This window comes from Pan troglodytes, chromosome 2 (genome assembly GCF_028858775.2).
Source record: "Pan troglodytes isolate AG18354 chromosome 2, NHGRI_mPanTro3-v2.0_pri, whole genome shotgun sequence".
In the NCBI taxonomy this organism is placed as follows: domain Eukaryota; kingdom Metazoa; phylum Chordata; class Mammalia; order Primates; family Hominidae; genus Pan; species Pan troglodytes.
The window spans coordinates 135,741,377-135,764,419 of record NC_086015.1 but is presented as its reverse complement, the minus strand read 5'-3'; the positions used below and the strand labels follow the sequence as shown (position 1 = coordinate 135,764,419).

The window sequence follows — 23,043 nt, the reverse complement described above, 5'->3', positions numbered from 1 at the left end:
TTTCAACTGCGGGGGAGGGACAAGGATCACTCCTCTGAAATGCAAACCCACAGTATGTAGCCAACAGATATGGCCTCAGTATGTCTCTCCATAGGAACACAGCAATCAGAAACCCTCTATCATCTTCTTGCTGATGTGTGGCTTCTAAGCTTCCCCAGTAAAGCCCATTCTTAACTCATACCTGACACTGTACAACACTATCCCAAGCCCTAACGCATAACAGAAAGAGAACCACTTAGAACGACATTGTGCAATTGTGCAATATTCACTCTTCAAATTGAGCATGTTAATTCAAATTTCAAAAAATATTGATGTGTCTTAATAGGCAAAATGATGCAACAAAAAAGCACACTTCAACTTCAGACAATGACTGATCGAGACTCAAATTACACATGGTAAGTGGTAGGAAAGGCAACACGCTTTAGTACAAAACGCTTTTACCTCTAAAGCCAACTGCTGCACTTGACCAGCTCCATGAACTCGGAGAAGAGAAAATATCAACTTAAAGTGCCCAATGCATTCACTCTCAGAACCTAGAGAATAAGAATAAAATGGTTTACTTCCAAGAGATGTTTGAAATTATTTAACTTCAGAAAACCGATATACACTGTTGTTTACTGTCAATTTTAAGTCTCTGATAACCGGTTCTAAACATCTGTGACATGAAGTAAGTGGAGGACCTCTAAGGAGCCATAAGTCTTAAAAGGCAAAATGTAAGGTGCTAGAGCTTTTTAGGTTTACTTTGTTTTCATTCCCATCCCCACCCCTAACCCTCAGGCTAAGACCTTTATCAAACAAACAATCCAAATACAGCTCAAAAATCTAAAGTGTAAGGTAGTAATTTCACTCTTTACCTCTAGACCTTAGGGTTACCCCCCTCAACCTAATTATATTCTGGGAGACTCTGACATGATTTGGCTTTTAAATAAGACTAGGTTAGAACTCTGCCACTTAACTATAATACAAACAAACTGGTATGAATATACAAAGCACTCCTTGTGAAAATACATAAAATGAAATGGTATTTCCATTCCTACCCACCTCAAATCCTAATCCCATATATTTACTTCCGTTTTGTTCAGCATATCCTTCCTCTTCTATATGGTAGTAAAACATACAGTGTAATTTCTTATCTTTTGAGGATTCTTAAGATAGCTCAGTAAGACTCCTTCAACTTAAAGAGTCTGAGAATATTCTATAAATATGTTGCTTTTAAATTCATTTTCAAACCACTTATTGATAGGGAATAACTGTCAAATACATCAATGACACACAAACCATACTTCTAAATTACGAGAGAGTTAATTCTAATAAACTTGATGGATATTATCAGAAGGATTTCTGCACAGGCCTTTCTTCAACTCTTTACAAGTTCCAAATCAATAGTCTGCTCTGCTACAATTTCTTTGTACCTAACATACCACTAGTAATATTCGACACTTTGACAACTCCAAATAAAAGACAAGTTTTCTTCAGATTTTATAACACTGTCTTTAATAACATCCCAATGTACATCTTGTAAATGCGTAATTTTCCCAATATTTAATTACTGTTATTTTATTTAAATAACTTTTTGGCAGTAACCCAAAAGTCAGAATTTTAACAGTACTTTAATACATACTAAGAAGAGTAAAAATGTACTTGAAAGGTAATGTTCAATGTTATTTTAAAAGATCGAGTAATTTAAATTGAATTTGTATCATTTTAGGTTTATATTCTATATTTATTATCTAAGTTAGAGTTGAGAGAAGCTGTTACATTTTCACTCATCCATCTCCCTGGAGTCAGGCTAGAGTAATGTTTTTGGAAATGTCCTCTTAAAGATGATTAAGAGTAGGAACTCTCATATCTTTATTTCAATTTTTATACACCAAAAACTTCAGGCAATTTTTGAAAAATATCAGTGCCCATATGCACATGGCACTGGTTAGGGACCAGAAAGGAGGCAAAAATTAGATCACTTATTATTAAATAAATCTAATTCAAGCACTTATACTTGATATGTTAAGACATCAATGTGAAATTTTATACTATCAAACTATTCTGCCTTTTCAACTCATTTAGACACATGTTCTCATAAAGACATGAATTTTTCTAAACATAGTGCCTTGACCTCTCTCCCCAGCTTAACTTTTATTGTAAAACTATTACAGGGTCAATTCCCTGTAATGTTATATTAATACATTATAACCAAGTATAATTTTCCCTGAGTTTCCCTGATAAAATTGATTATTGGAATTTTTAGGGCTCCTGTATTATACGAGTCTTACTGATCAAAGGTGTAGTCACATACCTGGATTATATTTTATGACATTTCTCAGAGCCTCCAAAGCCATTTCTACTCTCGGTAAGCGATCTCCGTGTTGCTCTGACTCCACTTTTGCCGCGTGTGTGATGGCCATGAATGTGTGCAAGTACTGGGCCTGCGAGCCTATATAATCCAAGAGACTTGCAGCAAATGCTTTTGGAACCTAATCAATGCAGACAAGTATTTAAACAACATGGGTTCCCTAAGAAATAACTCCATAGCAAAAGAAAGAACTTTAAGCTATGAAAGTGAATAAAACATGATTAAATTATACATACACATGAATACACCTATGCACTATAGGGGGGATGTAGAGGGCAGGAAACATTATAAAGTATTTCTCAACTTCCAGAGATCTGATATACTCCCATTAGGATCTTAGTGTAACAATTCTGAGATTAGAATACCTCCTCCCTTTATCAATCGAAGTAACAGATAGTATGATACAGAACTTCTAAAATTTGGTTATATTTTTATAATTAAAAGTTATATAAAATTTAGAACATAAATTCAAAGGACAATTTTCAAAGGGACGTCACAAGTCACTTAACTCATTCTGCTTAATAGCTATTTACATATATATTACTCTGTGATACGTGATATACATTATGGCATAGTACATTTTTCCTCTAAGAGTAAACTCTAAAACAAAGCCTCACTTCTTTCCTTTTCACAAACAAATCAACCACCAAATCCTCTTTGCCACCTCCTACAAGCCAGGGGCAGTGGCTTGAACCTGTAATCCCAGTTACTTGGGAGGCTGAGACAGGAGGACTGCTTGAGGCCAGGAGTTTGAGACCAGCCTGGGCAAGACAGTGAGACCCATCTTTAAATAGAAAAAACAAAAAATGAAAGCAAAAACTCCCTATATGATCCCCAAGCACTCAGAAGAAGCTCCTCAGCTGCTTCTGGAAGTGATGAGGAATCATCACAAAAGATGATCTGATGTGACTACAGTCATCTTCTAAAAAAATCTTTATTTTCAACCTATATTTTCTCCTAATATTGGCCAGAGGAAGCCTTGTGTCTGGTGGTCTGATATCCCTTGTGATGAAATGAGCATGTAACTGGCCTTGTACATCCATGAAGGACTAGTGAGTTAAAGGCATATAAACATGGCCCAGTGGGATAGCAGTAGGCACAAAATATAAGAAAAAGCTGGGCAAGGAACAACTTCTTATGAATAAACTTCACAAAATTCAATTCTTCAACAATCAAGATAAAGAGGCTCACAAGCTGTCAGTGGTCACCCCATCACAAGCATTTGGTATTATTTCGGTGTAAAGGCACACCTCAGAGATAGTGTGGGTTCAGTTCCGGATCACCAAAATAAAGCTAATATTTTGGTTTCCCAGTGCATATAAAAGTTATTTTTACATTATACTGTGGTCTATTAAGTGTACAATAGTATCATGTCTAAAACAAACTACGTGCATACCTTAACTGAAAAATGCTAACAATCATCTGAGCCTTCAGCAAGTCAATCTTTTTGCTGGTGGGAATGTCACCTTGATGTTGAGAGCTGCTGACTAATCAGGGTGGTGGTTGCTGAAGGTTGGGGTGGCTTCCCAAAGTAAAACAAAGAAGTCTGCTCTATCAGCTGACTCTTCCTTTCATGAAAGATTTCTTTGTAGCATGTGATCTGTTTGACAACATTTTATCCACAGGAGAACTTCTTTCAAAATTGAAGTCAATCTTCCCAAACCCTGCTGCTGCTTTATCAACTCAGTTTATGTAATATACTAAATCTTTTGTCATTTTAACAGTGTTCACAGCATCTTCACAAGATTTCATTTCAAGAATCACTTTCTTTGCTTATCCACAAGAAGCAACCCCTTTTTCTCTTCAAGTTTTATAATGAGATTGCAGCAATTGAGTCACATATTCAGGATCTACTTCTAATTCTAGTTCTCTTGCTAGTTCCAGCTCATCTGCAGTGACTTCCTCCACTGGAATCTTGAACTTCTCAAAGTCATCCATGAGAGCTGGAAACAATTTCTTCCAAGCTCCTGTTAATACTGATATTTTTACCTCCTCCCATGAATCACAAATGCTCTTACGCATCTAGAAAGGTGAATCCTTTCCAGAAGGTTTTCAATTTGCTTTGCCCACATCCATTAGAGGAATCACTATCTATGGCAGCTATAGCTGTTTGAAATGTATGTTTTAAATAACAAGATGTAAAAGTTGAAATTACTCCTTGATCCATGGGCTGCAAAATGGATGTTGTATTAGCAGGCATGAAAACATTAATCTCCTTGTACATCTCCATCGGAGCTCTTGGGTGACCAGGTGCATTGCCAACGAGCAGTAGTATTTTGAAAGCTCTTTTTTTCCTGAGCAGTAGGTCTCCACAGTGGGCTTAAAATATTTGGTAAAACATGCCATAAACAGACGTGTTGTCATATAGGCTTTGTTTTTCCATTTATAGAGCACAGGCAGATTTAGCATAATTTTTTAAAAATAATTTCAACTTTTGTTTTAGATTCGGGGGTACATGTACAGGCTTGTTACCTGGAATACTGAAGTTTGGGGTATGACTGTTACCCAGGTACTGAGTACAGTACCCAATAGTTTTTCAACCTTGACCACCCCCCTCTTCCCTCTAGTAGTCTCCAGTGTCTATTATAGCCACTTTTATGTCCATAAGTACCCACTGTTTAGCCTCTACCTATAAGTGAGAACAGATTTATCATTCTCAAAGTTCCTAGGATTTTCAGAAGGGTAAATGAGCACTGGCTTCAACTTAAAAGTCAGCAGCTGCATAAGCCTCTACCAAGACAGTCAACTTGTCCTTCGAAGCTTTGAAGCCAGACATTGCTCCTCTCTAGCTAAATCCTAGATGGCAAGCTCTCCCAATAGAAGGCATTAGAAACTTGTTTAGTGTAGTGACCTTCAATTATCTTAGCTAAGTTTCTGGGTAATTTGCTGCAGCTTCTCCATCAGCACTTGCTGCTTCACCTTGCACTTTTATGTTATGGAGACAGTTTTTTTCCTTAAACCTCATGAGCCAATCCCCCCTAGCTTCAAACTTTTCTTCTGCAGCTTCCTTACCCTCTATCTCAGCCTTCACAGAATTGAAGAGAGTTACAGCCTTGCTCTCAGCCTTTGTCTTATGGGAATGTTGTGGCTGGTCTGAGCTTCTATCCAAATCATTAAAACTTTCCATATATCAGCAATAAGGCGGTTTCAATTTCTTATCATTCATGTATTCATTGGAGGAGCACTTTTAATTTCCTTCCAGAACTTTTCCTTTGCATTCAAAACTTGGCTGTGTGGCACAAGAGGCATAGCTTTCGGCCTATTTAACCTTCTGACAAGCCTTCCTCATCAAGGTTAATCATTTCTAGCTTTTAATTTAAAGTGAGAGACCTGTGACTCTTCCTTTCGCTTGAACACCTAGAGGCCGTTGCAGGGTTATTAACTGGCCTAATTCCAATATTGTTGACTCAGGGAATAGGGAGGCCAGAGGAGAGGGAGACCAAAGAATGACTGGTTGGTGGAACAATCAGAACACATACATTTATTGATGAAGTTCACTATTGATGAACTTCACGATCTTATGTAAACAATTAGCAAGAGCAACATCACTGATCACAGATCACCATAATGTGATAATGAAAAAGTGTGAAATATTGAGAGAATTACCAAAATGTGACACAGAGACATGAAGTGAACACATGCTATTGGAAAAATGGTGCCAATAGGCTTGCTTGGCACAGGGTTGCCAAAAACCTTTGATTTGTTAAAAAAAAAAAAAAGCAGCACAGTAAAGAAAGTGCAATAAAATGAAGTGTGCCTCTATAAAGTGTGAATAAACTAGTAACTTTCAGTAACAAATGATCAAAGGTATCAGGTAAAATTAAAAGCAGAGAGCTTACCTCCAGTTGGAAAGTAGGAACTTCATTATACACCCTAACAAAAATCTCCCCTACAATAAGTTCTTTGGCATGATCACTGTAGACAAATTCTGATCCATAAGTTTTGTCACAATCACCCTTTTTAAAAGATGAAAAAATAGACTGTTAGATGTAAATCTATCCATGTTCAGTTTAATAACTTAACAGATAAATAACTTGAGAGATCTATGCATATTCTAGAGAAAAAATGTGGTGTGATACATGTCACAGCACTTAAAAAGACTTTGGAATAGGCATACAATTACATTATAATTTTTTATCCCAAATATTACTATTATTAACTCATTTTAAAATTTCAAAGGATCAGAGGTCAGCTAACAAAGGTCTTAGAGCCAGAGTTTATAAAGCAAGTATGACGCTTTATTCTTCTCAATCAACTCAGCAGACATCAGACCTAGTAAGACGTAGGATGACAGAGCTGAGAAATGAGCATATTTGGACTGGGTTTTAAAAAGTAATACACTAGGCCGGGCATGGTGGCTCATGCCTGTAATCCCAGCACTTAGGGAGGCCGAGGCGGGTGGATCATGAGGTCAAGAGATCGAGACCATCTTGGCCAACATGGTGAAACCCTGTTTCTACTAAAAATACAAAAAGTGGCTGGGCGTGGTGATACATGCCTGTAGTCCCAGCTACTTGGGAGGCTGAGGCAGGAGAATCACTTGAACCTGGGAGGCAGAGGCTGCAGTGGGCCGAGATCATGCCACTGCATTCCAGCCTGGCAACAGAGTGAGACTCAATCTCAAAAAAAAAAAAAAAAAAAAGTAATACACTGAACAAAAGTGCTGAAAAATAAAGGAGGAATGGGAGAAAAACAGTCCCATGAAGATTAAGACTGAAACCAAAAGGAATTTAGATTGGACTAAAATAACATGTAAAAGTATACAATAAATTATAAAATGCTAAACAAAGAGATGTTATTATGTCTATTCTGGTAAAAGATAATGTACAGAAGGCCGGGCGCGGTGACTCAGGCCTGTAATCCCAGAACTGTGGGAGGCTGAGGCGGGCGGATCACCTGAGGTCAGGAGTTCGAGACCAGCCTGACCAACATGCAGAAACCCCATCTCTACTAAATATACAAAATTAGCCAGGCATGGTGGCGCATGCCTGTAATCCCAGCTACTCGGGAGGCTGAGGCAGGAGAATCACTTGAACCCAGGAGGCGGAGGTTGCGACGAGCCGAGATCACGCCATTGCACTCCAGCCTGAGCCAACGAGAGCAAAACTCCATCTCCAAAAAAAAAAAAAAAAAAAAAGATAATGTACAGACATGTAAGACCTGTTCTCCCTAGCTCTGCAATTCTCAAAAATTTTATCTATAAAGAGTTCTAGGTGACTAACATGGAATGAGCTCAAAAACGCTAAATAACTGAGATGTTACAGTAATAGTTACTCTAATTTCCAAAGCCACACACATAATTATCTTCAAAATCATCAAGACTCAACCATCTAGTCTATGGATTATCCAGGTCTTCTCCCTATTGCCCATCCTACTGCCTTTTGTTTTTTTTTCACGGCTCAGTAATAGCTTCTCCACTAAAAGGTGGCAGGGTAGAAAAAATGTTCAGTCTTGATACTGGAAAGCAACTTTCACTTACTAGCAAAAAGAGGCTGAAGTGAACAACTAAAATAAGGTTTCTGGGTTCAAAAACTGGTTAAAATAGAAGACAGCTGTATATAAGTGGTAACAACAATAAAAATTCCTAATGTATTACTACATACAACACAATGCTCTTCTTAAATGGGCCAAATACTGGGTGGCAGAAAGCCATACTGACTGACATTAAAGTGAGAAATAGTGGATTTCTGTTCTAATCAATACTGCTGTACTTCCAGAGATTCCATCAGAATAAATTACCCAAGAAATTTATAAAACAATAACATACTTTTTTAATCATGTTTTCTTGTTGGGATTCAAGAAATTCAAGTAATTCTGCTCTTGTAGAATTGTTCCATATCAAATACGGACTTTCTGTGTTGCTGTTAAGCATCTTCAAAATCTAGGAGACAATATTACTGTTTTATAACATTTAGTGAAAAAACTTATTGACATTATCACTTATTAAAAATGTCTATTATAGGCCAAACACTATAATAGTTGCCTATAGTATAATGGACCTCAATAATAAGTACCTCAATAATTCTAACAAGTTTATTGATATGATCCATTTTACAGCTGAGAAAAACTAAGGCTGCAAATCATTAAATTATTTGTCCCAGATCTTACAACTGGTAACTGGTGAAACTAGGATTTGAAATTGAGTCTGACTTCAACATTCTCAAAATCTGCTGTGCCATGGTGAAATTCAATATTTTTAAAGTACTTAATAAACACACTGTGACTATAAGCTTGAAAAGAATCACAACATAATACCTTTATGTACATGTATTTGAAAACAAAACCTAAGTCTTTAAGAAGCACACCTGTATGAAGGAAAATAAAATTTATGGGGAGAAAGTCAGATTTTCTTGACCACACCCTGATATTGAAGGCTGTGTAGTCCTTCTGCAGGCATAGATTATGACTGCTTAGGCATCTGGTGTGCTTTCCTATTGTTGAGCTCTCCTCAATTTTAAATGTAAACACAGATATTTCACAATTCCTTAAATGTCTGAATAAAAATCTTTTATTTTTACAGAGGTCTACTGCTAATAGGAAAACAGAGGACTATGACCTCCATCTTATACAAAGACATGCAAGCCTTGTTTTCAAAAGGCTAACTTCTTGTTAAGCATTTTATTGAATCCAGTTGGAGCTCATGCCAACATTTAATTTTGAAATGCTATAAAAAATTTTTAGTGGGGGTGGCTATAGAGGTTAATCCCAAACTTGTTGGCATTTCTGGAGAGAATGCTTTCAGTCAGCAAAATGTATCACACTGGTGAGCAAAAAGTCCAGGAAAATAACTAACATCAAGAGTGGTCCCTGGTCGTCTAGTGTTTTAGGAAAAATAGTAAAAACAAAAACAAAATTAAAAAAAAAACAAAAAACCAGTGGCATCTAGAGCTCCTGCCTTTCACACATGGGAACTGAAAAGCATGACAAGCACTGAAAATTGGACTCAATCACATTGGATTAAAAACAAATAACCTGTTTAAAAGTTGTAAAAATACTTTGGAAACCTGAGGATTTTTTCACTTACAAAAGTCACAGTTCATCATTAGCGAAAACAAAAGAAAAACTGCCTATAATTATGCCATTCAGGAATAATTACAGTTAACATATGGGTACAAATCTATCAATCCATTTATTTTGTTATACCAAAAATAGGATCTAGTGTCTTCATTTATTTTAATGTCTTTCAGTACTTTTTTTTTTATAATTAAAGGATAATAGTAACCTGTTTAACTGATTTCTATAGTTTATCTAATTCTTTAGTGCTACATTCTTAGATTATTTCTCAATAATCCTTGCAAAAGAAGTTAAAGAGGTTGGGAGATCTATCATGTCATACTGATTTTTGTAATGCATCTATGTATGTACATAGATACATATACATGTATATGTGCATGTATGTAATTTACTTTCAGGATTTTAACCCTGTGTCTGAATAAGCTATGGCTTACAATAAATAGCTTGAAATAGACTCTGGGTCTCCTGTCTCCCAGTAGTCTGCCATTGTGAAACACCATTTCAACTTCACTCTCTTGTCCTGTCCCTTTGTGACTCAAGGTTGGTAAGAATTATGATAGGCTCCACAGCTGAGAAACAAAGTTAATTTGCCCTTGCAAAAACTGGACTTGTAGAACTGACATCATTAGCATCAATCCATTATAAAGTGAATTTCTTGCTTGAAAGAACAAACATGTGAACGTTCTTAATTTTTAGGTTTCCTAGATCAATATTATTGTACTACTTTACTGCTTAAAGGATCTTGCACTATTGATTAAAACCCAGGCTACCCGTGAAGCACATACCTCAGTCACACTAGCCACAGCAAGTTTTCTAGCAACATAGGGTGTCAGCATGCCAGCTAAGCTTTTCCTTATGGTTGGATTTTCTGGAGTTGCTTGTTCTTCAGCCAAATACCCTCCAAGGCGACTCAGAGCATGGACACTCAGTTTGGCAAGGCTGTTTGCTACCTCCTGTTATAAAAAAAATTAAGTTGTTAAAGTCGATCTGTTATCTTACATAGGTAATACTATAATTTTACAGAATCACACTATATGGAACATATTTAAGGAGTAAAAAGTCAACCAAACAAAAGGGTACAAGAGTACCTACCATTGAGGTAAACATCAGAAAGTTTATGTGTTGGGGCTTGTTTTTTATTTATAAGAAGGACCATGAGAATCTATGTACTAACTTATACCCAATGGAGTATATCTCACAGACAACTGGAAGAAGCACATTTGGTGGTAATGTGGGGAGTAGGGGATAGGTAGGCAGCCCTGCCTGCTAGAAGCACACATTTACAATATGAGCAATAAATGAGAGCACATAGAAGAGACAGAAAAATATCTATAAAAATCAGACAAGTACTCAAGTGTTTAGGGGAGCTAGCCTCAACTGCCTGATGGTAACATTATATTGTCCTGTGTTACACAACCATAATTTTGCCATCATAAAGTTGACTCTGAGTAATTAAGAAAGTATTAAATTATGTCCAGTATATGCTATTGCAAATTCCCGTGCCTTGAATCCTTTAAGCATAAGCAATTACAACTAAAAGTTTTGTAAGTAAGTGATTAGGTTTAAAAAGCAAAAAACCTAATTTTCCTGAAAAACAATTTATCTCTGGGGACTCTGGATAGCAGCTTTGGTTTGCATTAGTTTAACACCAACCTAAGGTTTGGGTTCAAATTCAATATTAAAGCAATGTTAAAGTTACCTGCTGGTTTGTTTCTTCACTTTTCTGAATGCCACTCTCTTCTAGTGTGTAGTCATAATTAAACAGAAAACCAAGGAGATACCACAAAATTCCAGCCTGGAATAGGTGTGTCTGTAGCCAGAAATCCACAGCAAAAGAACTGACACATTCTACCCCAAGAGCAGCTACGCGGGGAATACTCTGAGAGAATAAAAATGAGAGCATTAGTTGTTACAGAGTTTAAAAAAAAAAAAAAGCTCCCAAGAGGAACTGGTTGTGCATGTATGTCAAGCCAACCACGTTATTTTGTAAAATGTTTACCTCTTCTTACATTTTCAATTCCAATTTAAATCTGAATCCTATATCCTTTAAAGCCTAAAATTAAAAGTGACCTCATGATGAGATACCAGAATTACTACCTTTAAGGCTAATGTCAGAAGACTTGGGAATAGTTTCCTGTTTCACTTCTTGTATTTTTAATTTTTAAATATAGTGACATGGCATCAATAGCAACTTACACGCTAGTGATCTTAAATGTAACGACATATTTTGTGCAGTTGTTAAAAGATTTATTTATGTCAGTTTCTATTCTGTAATCAAATACTTCTAAGGACATTAAGTAGATATAGTAGAGGAGATATTTTCATCAATTCCCTCACTTCTTGATACTTTAGTACTAGATCAGCATCTTGATCCTGTTTTATTCAAGACAATTCTCACTCTGCCCAGTTATCTAAGACATTTCTCTCTCCCTCCCAGTCATCTATCTCATCTACCCACAGTCAACCTTCCTCAGCAGGTCTGAATTGGGAGGAAATAGTAAGTTCTCAGATCTCTAAAGCCTTTCCCACCAAGCAGTGCCGGAACTCTCTAGTTTTCAGATTTTACATGGCCCTGTTTTTTTTTCTTTTTTTTTTTTTGAGACAGAGTCTCACTCTCTTGCCCAGGCTGGAGTGTAGTGGCACAGGCTACCTCTGAAGCATATATCTCAGTCACACTAGCCACAGCAAGTTTTCACACTAGCCACAGAAACATAGGGTGTCAGCATGCTAGCTAAACTTTTCCTTATGGTTGAATTTTCTGGAGTTGCTTGTTCTTCAGCCAAATACTCAGCCTCCCGAATACCTAGGATTACAGGCGCATGCCATCATACCCAGCTAATTTTTGTATTTTTTTGTAGACAGGGTTCTGCAGTGTTGGCCAGGCTGGTCTCGAACTCCTGACCTCAAGTGATCTGCCAACCTCGGCTTGCCAAAGTGCTAGGATTACAGACGTGAGCCACCACACCGGGCTGGCCTTTTGCTTTTAATAGACTTATTTATTGCAGGCTTCTCTTTTCTCCCTGCCACTCATTCTAATGTTCAGATGGAACCCACTTCCCTTTAGATGTATCACTTTAGTCTTTTTCTTTGTAGGCCAGCCTAGAAGCAAAGCCTCCATTTACAGCAAGGCTTCTGTGAAAAATGCTTTTAGAAATCCAAATAATTTTACTTACAAATAACTTTGGGAAAACAATGTGCTTATACATTAGGAACTGGCTAGTTGACAAAAAGACACTTTGCTGTCTGTATCTAGAAAGCATTAAAGATTAACCCTACCTTGCCAAAATATAGTACCCGACAGAGATCCTTGATGATGCTAGGCATTTCCGTGATCTTCTCTCGGCATTCCTCAAACTGAGCAGCCACACTGTAGCATTTACTTATGTATCCACACACCTGCAGACAACACAACAGAGCAAAAAAACCAGTAGAGTCGCATAGGCATTCCTTATTTAACACATAGAAATCAAACCAGCAGAGATTTGTGAATAATGCTTAATGGTATATACAATGCTCCAAAATTAAACAGAACATCTTTACTAGATCACTAGTCTTTCTCATTACGATTTCCTATAAATGCTGGGGTAGTTGGCAAACCACAGCTACTACAACCCATGGGCCAAACTGACCATGGTCTTTGTACTGCCAAAGAGCTAATTAGATTTTTAAAGGGCTGTAAAAAAGTCACAAAAGAAAATGTAACAGAGACTGTATGAAGCCTGAAAGACTCATATATTTACTCCCTGGACCTTTATTTTAGAAGTTTGCTGGCCTCTGGATTAAGGTATTTTTGTATAGTTTATTAACATAGCAGAATATCACAATTCTGTTTACACAACGGACTTCAAAATAGAGGATGGAACTCAACAGCCAGTACTTGTTTTATATTCTGAATTTTGCTGGCATAAGCAAAAGGTCAAATAGAAAGACACGCTCTACAAAGCTCTTAATGAACTCCTGATGAACTTCCTATCTTACAACCTTAAATACTAAGCCAATTAAAATACTAGAGATAGGAGAGTGAGGGATGGAAGATATGTGAAACAAGAATGGCATTAAGCTGGGTAATGGAAACATATGGGTTCAATAAACTATTCTCTAAAAAAGAAAACGTAAGCCAACAGATCACAAGTGCTTTAGTGCAGTTTCTTACAGTGTGATACACAGACCAGCAGCATCAATGACACTTGGAAACTTGTTATAAAAACATACTCTCAGGCCACCACCCCAGACTCACTGAATCAGAAACTTGGGGTGGGGTGGAGCTCAGCAACCTACAATTTAATGAGCCCTCCAGTTGATTCTCAGATATGTTAAAGTCTGAACCACTGAACTAGTGCAATTTTCTTGGAACCACAGGTTTTAGCCTCACCTGTACTGACATGTCACTTGGTTTACTAGAACGAGTCAAGACAGCCACACAGCGACTAAATGCCTCTTGTAACACCTGCAGAGGAAGAAGTCAGCTATTAACTCTCCATTTTGACTTCAAGTCTGAAAGGCCTTTTCTAGCAGTAATAAAATATAAATAACCCTTTAATGTTAAATATTTGATACATAAATGTTTGATCAACATTTGTTAAATAAATAGTAAACAAAGGACTCCTAAAAGTTTCTTTTTAAGCATTTCTAATAAGCTACTTTGTAAACAATATTACCATTATCGGTTTTGAACCCAATACTTTCCAACTCACATTATGAAATAAAGCTGCATTTCTACCTTTAATTTGGTATAAGAATATGGAAAATATTGTGTTATCTGCTGAAATAAATTAAAGAATCTGCATTTGTACTTGCTAAATTCTTCACTGCCAAGAGTCATATAATGTGTGTAAACTGGCTTAAAAAGCACAAAGGTCACTCCGTATTACCTCTAGTCCATTCTCTCTTCTGAGCTCTTCAGCATTGAGGGCTGAACAGTTGACAGTATGGAAAGCTAGCTCTGTAGCCGCAGGCAACAATGGTGATTCTTTTGAGAAAAGGAGGTCATCTGAAGTTTCCATTGTTATAGTCCGAATAAGCATGGGGTATCCTGCATATTTATAAGGCTGTAAATCTGAAATAACCAATGGTTAGTGTTAGAAAAACAAAACAAAATTGATTATGTTGTGGTTTCAATTTTGATACCATGTTCAGGAATATGTTGCCTTAAAAAAAATAAAAATGGGGCCAGGCATGGTGGCTCATGCCTGTAATCCCAGCACTTTGGGAGGCCAAGGTGGGTGGATCACGAGGTCAGGAGATTGAGACCATCCTGGCTAACACAGTGAAACCCTTTCTCTACTAAAAACACAAAAAAGTTAGCTGGGTGTGGTGGCGGGCACCTGTAGTCCCAGCTACTCGGGAGGCTGAGGCAGGAAAAAGGTGTGAACCCGGGAGGCGGAGCTTGCAGTGAGTGGAGATGGCATCACTGCACTCCAGCCTGGGCGACAGGGCGAGCCTCCATCTCAAAAAAAATAAAAATAAAATAAAATAAAATAAAACGTAAAAAAAAAAGAAAATTTTATGTTAACATCTTAAATGCCTCCTAATTCCAGTTGATAAAAAAAGAAATTAAACCTACTATAAAATCCCTTGGATCCTTCCTTTCTAGTAAACTTGGTTGATTTTTCTAAAATGTTTCCACTAGAAAAATAACATTTTCTGGTAAATTAACTGCACTTGGTGTATAGTTTTGATCCTTTGCAGAATACCTACTTTCTATGCTGATCTTTGTAACTTTTCACCTCATCACAGACTGCAAGGTACAGCAAATGCACCAGAAATTCTATTAATACCAGTTATACGAACATCTTTATAAAGAAAAAAGACTGAGAAGACATTTACATGACACTGAATATTTTATATTAAGTTTTCTAGATAACAAGTGCCCTTTTCTATTTTACCAGTTATCTTAAAGTTTTACCAGTATTTTCTTAAATTTGAAAATACTGAATACAATTTCTTACCAGAAGTACAAAACAGAAAGTTAACTTTTAAACTACATTTAGTTAATTCCATATTTTCATAACCAAATTTAAAAGTGAAAGCTAGTAAACCTACATGCCTAATTACTCTGTTCTTTCCATCTTCTTTTTTCAATCTAACCTATTAGGCAAAGAGATGCAAATTAATTGGCTGTGACTTTAAAAGTATCTCTATAATTCCAATTGAAATCAGCATAAATCTTTTTGACTTTTGAGGATGACCAATAATCTGCCTTAAAACTCATTTCTAAACTGGCTTTTAAAAAAAGGCCCCCTGGAACAGGTCCTAATTTTCCTTTAAAAAAAAAAAAAAAGTGACAAATACGTAGTAAGAAAGAACAGTGAATAGCTAAGTCCTGTCAGATCAGGACCTCCACCTCAGAGCTTCTTGGGTATAAACCCCTCTTGGGAAAAGTTAAAGATGACCTTGATAACAGAGTAACCAGGATGGGCCATAACTGTATCTTGTGGCTAATAATTTAGTTATCAGCATTAAAAGACAACCGAGGGTTTTGAAAAAGGTTTCCAAACTCATTCTGATTAGTAAAAGCCATATAACTAAAATGTATTATAAACGTATTCTGTTAAACTCATGTAAAAGTAAATCAACTAATCACTGCCCTCTTTAATAATCCAACTGCTAGATCTTCAGGTTGTCCCCTCCAATACTTAAACTGCAACACCATCTCTTGTCTTTAGTTACCCAACACTCTCCATGCTTATCTCAAATCCTGAAAGTCCTCTTCCTTCTCTCCCAACATACCATAGCAAATGGCTCTCCCACTTTGTGCTGTAAGTCAAGTTCAGTTCCCAAGCCATTGGGCATCTGCCATATTGAACCTAACCCCTCATCCCCAACAAAGGGGGATGTTTTGAACATACTCCTGGCTTTCTGACTGCTACTGCTAGGGCTACTGCAAATGGCCCCACAAACACTGCATAATCCTGTAATCTGAAATTACACCTATTTCATCTATACCAGTGTTCTTCAAACTGTCCCACAGGACTAGAGGGTCCTGAGAGCTACAACAGGAAATAGAACATATGAGAAGTATATCATCATTTGAAAAGTTTCTACTGCTTTTAAAAAATCTGAATGCTCTTGGTGTTTTTAACCTTCAGAGGCTTTTAAAGTTATGATAGGCTTTCATATGCCATTTAAGAAAACATGAAATGATCTTTAAATTCCAGATTCCATTCTATGTCTCATTTAACACGTTTGCTGCTAAATGGCTAAACACAAAAACTAACCAAGTAACTCCACAGAGCGAAGATGTCAGAAATGCAAAATACTGAAAAACATAGGTATGAAGGGAAAGATATAAAACAAATATTTGGGCCCTTCTTTAGAAAACTACATTTTCCTTTATTTAAAACATAATTCCAAGAATCTTTTAAACAATAATTCTAAATCTATTAAATATGCTATAGAAACAGGTAATATGGTATAGGGTTAGCTGTGATAAGGTTAGCTGGAGGATGAATTAAAATCTGAGTACAGACATCTTACCTTCTTTATGACGGTTGAAGAGGATGCTCTGTGTTTTTAGAATTAAAATTATATTCTCTGGATCTGGCCCATCCACTATTTTTGCTGATTTGGTACATAAAAATTCATATGCTTTATTTACTTTTTCAAACATGTCCTGTATGTAACAGAAGATAATTTAATGTTAATTTGGAATGTCGCAAAATTCAACTTAAACAAGACATATGGTTTGCATTTTATCAGTAACTTTAGCTATTATTTTATTGTTTATATTAAGGTATTCATTCCAACTGTAATCTAGCTGGTATACTGTTAAGGTGAAATTTTTTTTTCAAATAGTTGTCTAATGATCTCAATACCATTTACTGAAAATTCTTCAAATAAGAATATTAAATGTATCCTTAAATACATCATGTTAAACTCATACATACTAGAGAGAGTTTGCACCTATATAACAAAAATTATGAGCTGTTTATTAAGCACTGTGCTAAATGCCATAATCTCACTTAATCCTCAAACAGCCATGTAAAGCGTGTACCATTATCATCCTCATTTTTTACATGAGGATGCTGCAACTTAGAGATAGTAACCTGGTTAAGGACACAAAATCAACTGGTGGCAGAGCTAAGAGGTACTCCTAACTCCATGCTCTTAAACTGTTACACTGTATGTTCAGTTATCTATATGTAGATTCTTGTGTCAGTATCATATTGTTTTACTATTGTAGCTTTATGAAGTGTTTTAATATCTGATAAGTCTAGCAATTTAAAAGATTTCAAAATTTCTTCCATTCTTATTTTTTCTCCTAGATGAATTTGAATTAGTATCAGGTTCTCAAAAAAACCCCTAGGGTTTTTATTAAAAATACCTTAAACATGTAAGTCAGATCTTTTCAATGTCATGTCTTCTCATTCAGGAATACTGTCTCTGTTCTGTTTCCAGTGAAAACAGAAATCAGTGGAAATTATTCCAAGTTTCTAGCAATAGACTATCAATCCTGGTTTTGGTGGTTCTTAAGTGATTTCATCTTTTATGAAACATCATTGGATGAGGTGGCATCAGGGAATGATGATTTAAAATCTGAACTAAATTTTCTGTTTCTTCAGTTACAGTGATATGAAATTGGATGTCACTGGAAAAAATTCCATAAATTGCCCAAAACAATCTGAATAGCAATGGTATCACCTACAACCTACAAATGAATTAAGCTCCCCTGAATTCCTTATTTTCAATTATTCTTATGATTGCCCATTAGAGTTAATTCTCAAACAGACATGGATAAGGAGACACAATAAAACCTGTAAGTTACTAGTCATAAAGGCCACTCGTCTGGTAAACTGAGGGAGCATCATCCATGCAGAAACTATGGGCATGTGGCTAGAAGTTTACTAACATACACTGAGTATATATTATGAGGCAGATACTGGCACAGAAGGTAATATACTTTTCTCCAACTACATAATAATAGAGCAAGAGGAAGCCCAATGCCTGAATTCCAACAGCAGTACATACCCTCCCTTCTGGATTCTTATCAGGGTGGTACTTTTGTGCAAGTCTGAAGTAAGCTTTCCTAATCTTGCTCTCATCATGCCTGTTAAACAGGAAAATTGTTTTATAAGTATAGTAAGGCATAAGAAAAAATAATTTACAAAACCATCTAAAATGATATTTTAAGAATCTTACTAATATCAAGAATTGTATATGATTATATATTAGGCTTCAAATTAAACCCAGGAAGAATTAAGCTTTTTTTTTTTTTTAACATGTTACCTTTACGGGTGAAAGATAAAACCTAAAAGTCCCCTACCCATTCACTTCAAATTATAAAATTATATTTGAGTTGGAAGAACTACAAAATATATTTTTAAAAATCCACTAACTTGTCAAAATGTCCAAAATGCCAATTTCAAATTCTATAATTCTAAGTTATTATATCAGTCTTGCCAAAATATACATTTTAGTCTATACTTAAGTTTTCAAACCATTTTTCCATAACATAGTCTACTATAAAACTTCACTGATAAACAAGATAAATCTGTATTCTTTCATAATCTGTCATTTGGTGTTCTAGGCATATTGCTATCAAATCTCTTCCACATGCATAATACAGATTACAAAAGGAAGAGGAAAAATGAATATGTGAATGGCTACCATGTGTCAGATATGGTGCCAGATACTCTGCATACATTTTTCCAATTAATAGAGAAATGAATGTACCAGCAAGAAGAGGAAGATACAATTTGGCTAATAAGTTTGCAATAAATGAAAGTCACACAGATATAGTTCCATATGGTTATTCCCAAGGTGTATATATCAAAGTATAGGCAAAAGATTTTAAAATGATTGATTTAAATATAACTTAGTCTTTGATACTGGTACTTTAAGGTGGGACAGACATTTGCTATTGTACTGAAAACAACTCACGGTCCCTGTCCTTGAGGCAGATTAAGCACTTCATAAGCATCATCTATTGACATCATAGGTGGCTTCTTTTCTACTTCTTTCTTCCAGGCATCAAGGGTATCTTTTAGAAGCTTAACCTTAAAGACAAAAGATTAAAATTTATATCAAAGTAAAACTATTTCAGAGTATAATTTTTAAGTTATAGAATTATTGTGCTGTATTTATTTAAATGGATACTTTTAGCTGTCCAATTAACAGCTTTCTGAAATACAAATAACCAAAATCACCTGAGCACTGTTGTATAGTTGGGCAGAGCAAGGTATTTGTTACAAGGCAATATTCCTCTATTTAAAAAATTTTTTAAATCCTCTGCCAATTTGTGTTATATATTAGGCTTCAAATTAAACCCAGGAAGAATTAAGATTTATTTATTTTTTTTACATGTTATCTTTACGGGTGAAAGATAAAACCTAAAAGTTTTAATTTTTAAAGTGTCCAGAAACCATGAAAGACGTCAAAATTAGATGATACACTGTAGTAAGAAAGCAAGCAGTATATTGTGGTGTGCTTCTCAAGGTGATCTAACATAATTATGGGTATGCTAGCATTCAAACAAATGTAACGGATATAGAACACAAGGGAATCTGGTTAGCAAATGGGAAAAAAAAAGCTCTAATATTTATTGCCTGCCTATGTGCCAAGGAGCTAGGTACTTTACAGACTATCAAATTTAATTCTTGTCTAAAATTTGACCAATAAATAAAAACACTGAGATTCTAAGAGCTAGCTGCATGTTTCCCAGTTTAGTGGTAGAGCTGGATTAAAACCTAGGTCTGACTAAAAAGCCTGTATCTAGTATCTCATGTTGAATCCTGAATAAGTACCAGAGTCTACCTGCCTTTTTTTGGTCACTGCATTGTAAAGAGGCAGTGACTTGCAGTACAAATGGCAATTATTCTGAAATCTTTTAGATGGTAATAATGGTATAAGTTCCACCACAGTAACAGAACAACATGGGCACAGGTGCCCACAGATACACAAAGACTCAGGTTAGGGGGGTCCCAAGGGCAATCTGGACAGGCCAACAGTGTATATACTGTTTTACAATTGAGCAGGTCGCACTCATTGCCTCTTATGCGTGCCAGGAATTATGCTTATGTGAATTCTTAATAAATCTTCATAAACACCACCAGATAGCTGCTATTATTACCAATATTTTAGAGATGAGAACTGAAGTTTAGACAAATCAAGCAATGTACTGAATATTAAAGAGTTATTAAATATTAATGGCCCAGCTGAAACTCAATCCCAGACTGGCTAACTCCAACATCTGTGAGCTTAATCAACCTGCTATAAAGACAAGCTTCCACCAAGGTATTATAGTATATAATACTATATATATATAATTACGTTATCTGCATGAAGTTTGTCTTTGCCACAAAAGATCAAGATTGCAATATTCTTAATACTCCCTTAAAAAATTATCTTTCAGTGTGAGATCTACCCAAATATAATGAACTATACTCAGAGTCACACAGTGCTTAGTGCTTAAGAAGGAATACTTAAGAAAGCTATTATCCATCTTACTGCAGGAGGACAAAATACCCAGAAGTGTTTAGAGGCTATTTTTATGGCTTAAGGTGGCATAAATTAAACTGCTGACTTACCGGGTCTTTAATTGGCCAATCTGGAAACCGGAGTGTATCACACAGTTGTTTGAGGTAATAAATATTACAAAATAGTTCATTTTCGAGTTGTGGATAGTTGATTACAGGAATGGGGCAATACTGATAAAGTGCTCTTGTGTTACTCTGAAGACGAGGTGTGAAATCCGCGAGATGGGCAGCAATCTTCTCTATCATGAGGCGCCTACAATCATAAAAACCTCCATTCAAGCTTTATGAGGTATTATATTAAAGAGAAGGTTGAGATACATAAACATGCAAGATAGTTACATGAATCATCTATAGAATAACTTAATGATTATCCTAAAATGAGAGCTTTTAAATATGGTACTTTGGGCATTTTATTGTATAAACATGGAAAAAACTTATCTATGACACTCATCTGTAAAGAAGATCATAGAGAAAAGGGCTGATAATCCCAGTCCTTCCTATTAAAAAATCAGCCATTAGAAGGGCAAATGGTATAGCATCTGAATGCATGAGGGTGTAGCTAGGAAACTGAAACTTGCTATTATCCAAAGAAGCTCGCTAGATGGTATTTATTTCAATTAACTTACTGTAGTCTAGGATCTGGCCTCAGCTAAGCAGAAACTTATCAGCACATAGAGCAATTCGTCTTTTAGATGGGGCCTTATATTTGCCAATCTCAGGAGAAAAATATTACAAAGAACTGTGTTGCTAATTTATTAATATTCTTATATATTTTTTCCCAATGAAAAATATGACTGCCATACAGAATATATTCAAATTGGTGGCTAACACATGCCAAGCCCATAGGTCAAGAAGTCAAATGATAACAAGCAGGTGGCATGGAGTGTGTGCAGTCTGACGAGGATCAGTAATTGACATAGAAGATCTAATGCTCTCTAGCTAAGGGAATTGAGGGGTTCTCCAAAAAGAGATAGCCTTGACACTGGAACTATGAAGTATCAAGTCTTTTCTGAACAGAAACTGGCTGGGCACTGTTATCTGCTTCTGAGCCTTTCCTTTTTCTGTGTTTCCACAGGTTTCTCCTATGGCATTCCCCCCCAGCAAAGACATACCTTAGGAATGCTAACCTCCAGATTAAGGACAAAAGGTGTTGGTAAGGGAGCCCACATTCTAGAATAATTTCGGGTATCTCTGTTCTGATTCATCGATCCAAATTATGTGGGCATAGCTTTTAATTAGTGGGAGTATAGTCCTACTTCCAAATACCCAGAGGTATGTCTTGATTTTACCCCAATTCCCTATATATATATTATCAGTTCATTACCTAAAACCTTACGAGTTCTATAAACTGATTTAAGAAGTACCAGCGGTTGGTAGGCCCTACCATTATATAAAGCTCTATTAAGGTAATAGCAATTTTGTCAAATCTTATTAGAATAGAGAAAACCTTAAGGCCTTATCAAAATCCATCATTTGATTTGGCATCAATGATTACTGTCATTTTAGATTATAAACCTAGTGAAAACATTTCTTTTAACAGAAGTCAAAGCAGATGGCGAGCAGCAAAGACTTAATTATAAAATACAAATCAATCAGCCAACTGGTTATTTACCTCATTTCACTGCTCCAGATTGCTTCTGGAGTATCAAATTCTCCTAGAAAAATCTCAGAAAACTTTTCAGGTTCATAATTTTCTAAGTAACAAACCATTGCTTCAGGTAGAATGTGCCCAAGTATACTTCTCTGAAAAATATCTTGTCCTTTTGTCTTCAAAACAAAACAAAACAAAAGGTAGTCAAAAACACTAAAGTTAACTTTCAATTTTCTAATAAATGATTTATGGTTAGAGAACACTTTAAGAAAAGAACACAATTGGAACAAATTGCTTTTATGCTTTGGGAATGTAGATGGAAACACAGCAAAATATGAAGTGGAAGGTATCTGGTACAAACTGGCTTGGCATGAGCTCTAAGGCAGAACCAACAGCCTCTGGCCCTGCAGCAGTCTTAGCTTTAAGTGTCACAAGCTGCCAATATTATTTAGGACGACTGGCCTTTGACCATGTGTAACAGTAATGGATAACAGAAGGAATATCCCAAGAAGATTTACATCAATTATCCTGCATTATATTGTTGGCTGCAGGTCCCACCTGTACTTGCTTCTGTTTTCAAAAATAAGTTCAGAAGATCATTAAGAGCCTGTCCT

General features: G+C 36.0%; 1 protein-coding gene across 8 annotated transcripts in view; it reads right to left on the bottom strand.

Moving 5' to 3' along the window:
• DNAJC13 (DnaJ heat shock protein family (Hsp40) member C13) overlaps positions 1–23,043 on the bottom strand; it is a 119,609-nt gene that overhangs the window by 25,551 nt on the left and 71,015 nt on the right. For all 8 annotated transcript variants that reach the window (XR_679192.5, XM_009446500.5, XM_516755.8 and 5 more), the window contains 14 exons: positions 22,451–22,605; positions 20,890–21,091; positions 19,244–19,359; positions 18,332–18,410; positions 16,841–16,976; positions 14,236–14,420; positions 13,737–13,811; positions 12,641–12,760; positions 11,064–11,243; positions 10,150–10,317; positions 8,118–8,231; positions 6,190–6,306; positions 2,294–2,471; positions 442–533 (listed from right to left, as the gene is read on the bottom strand). Coding sequence is in view for 7 of the 8 variants with exons in the window: in XM_009446500.5 (XP_009444775.1) it covers positions 442–533; positions 2,294–2,471; positions 6,190–6,306; positions 8,118–8,231; positions 10,150–10,317; positions 11,064–11,243; positions 12,641–12,760; positions 13,737–13,811; positions 14,236–14,420; positions 16,841–16,976; positions 18,332–18,410; positions 19,244–19,359; positions 20,890–21,091; positions 22,451–22,605 (1,917 nt within the window). In the remaining variant the exon portion in view is untranslated. The remainder of the gene's footprint in view (positions 1–441; positions 534–2,293; positions 2,472–6,189; positions 6,307–8,117; positions 8,232–10,149; positions 10,318–11,063; positions 11,244–12,640; positions 12,761–13,736; positions 13,812–14,235; positions 14,421–16,840; positions 16,977–18,331; positions 18,411–19,243; positions 19,360–20,889; positions 21,092–22,450; positions 22,606–23,043) is intronic.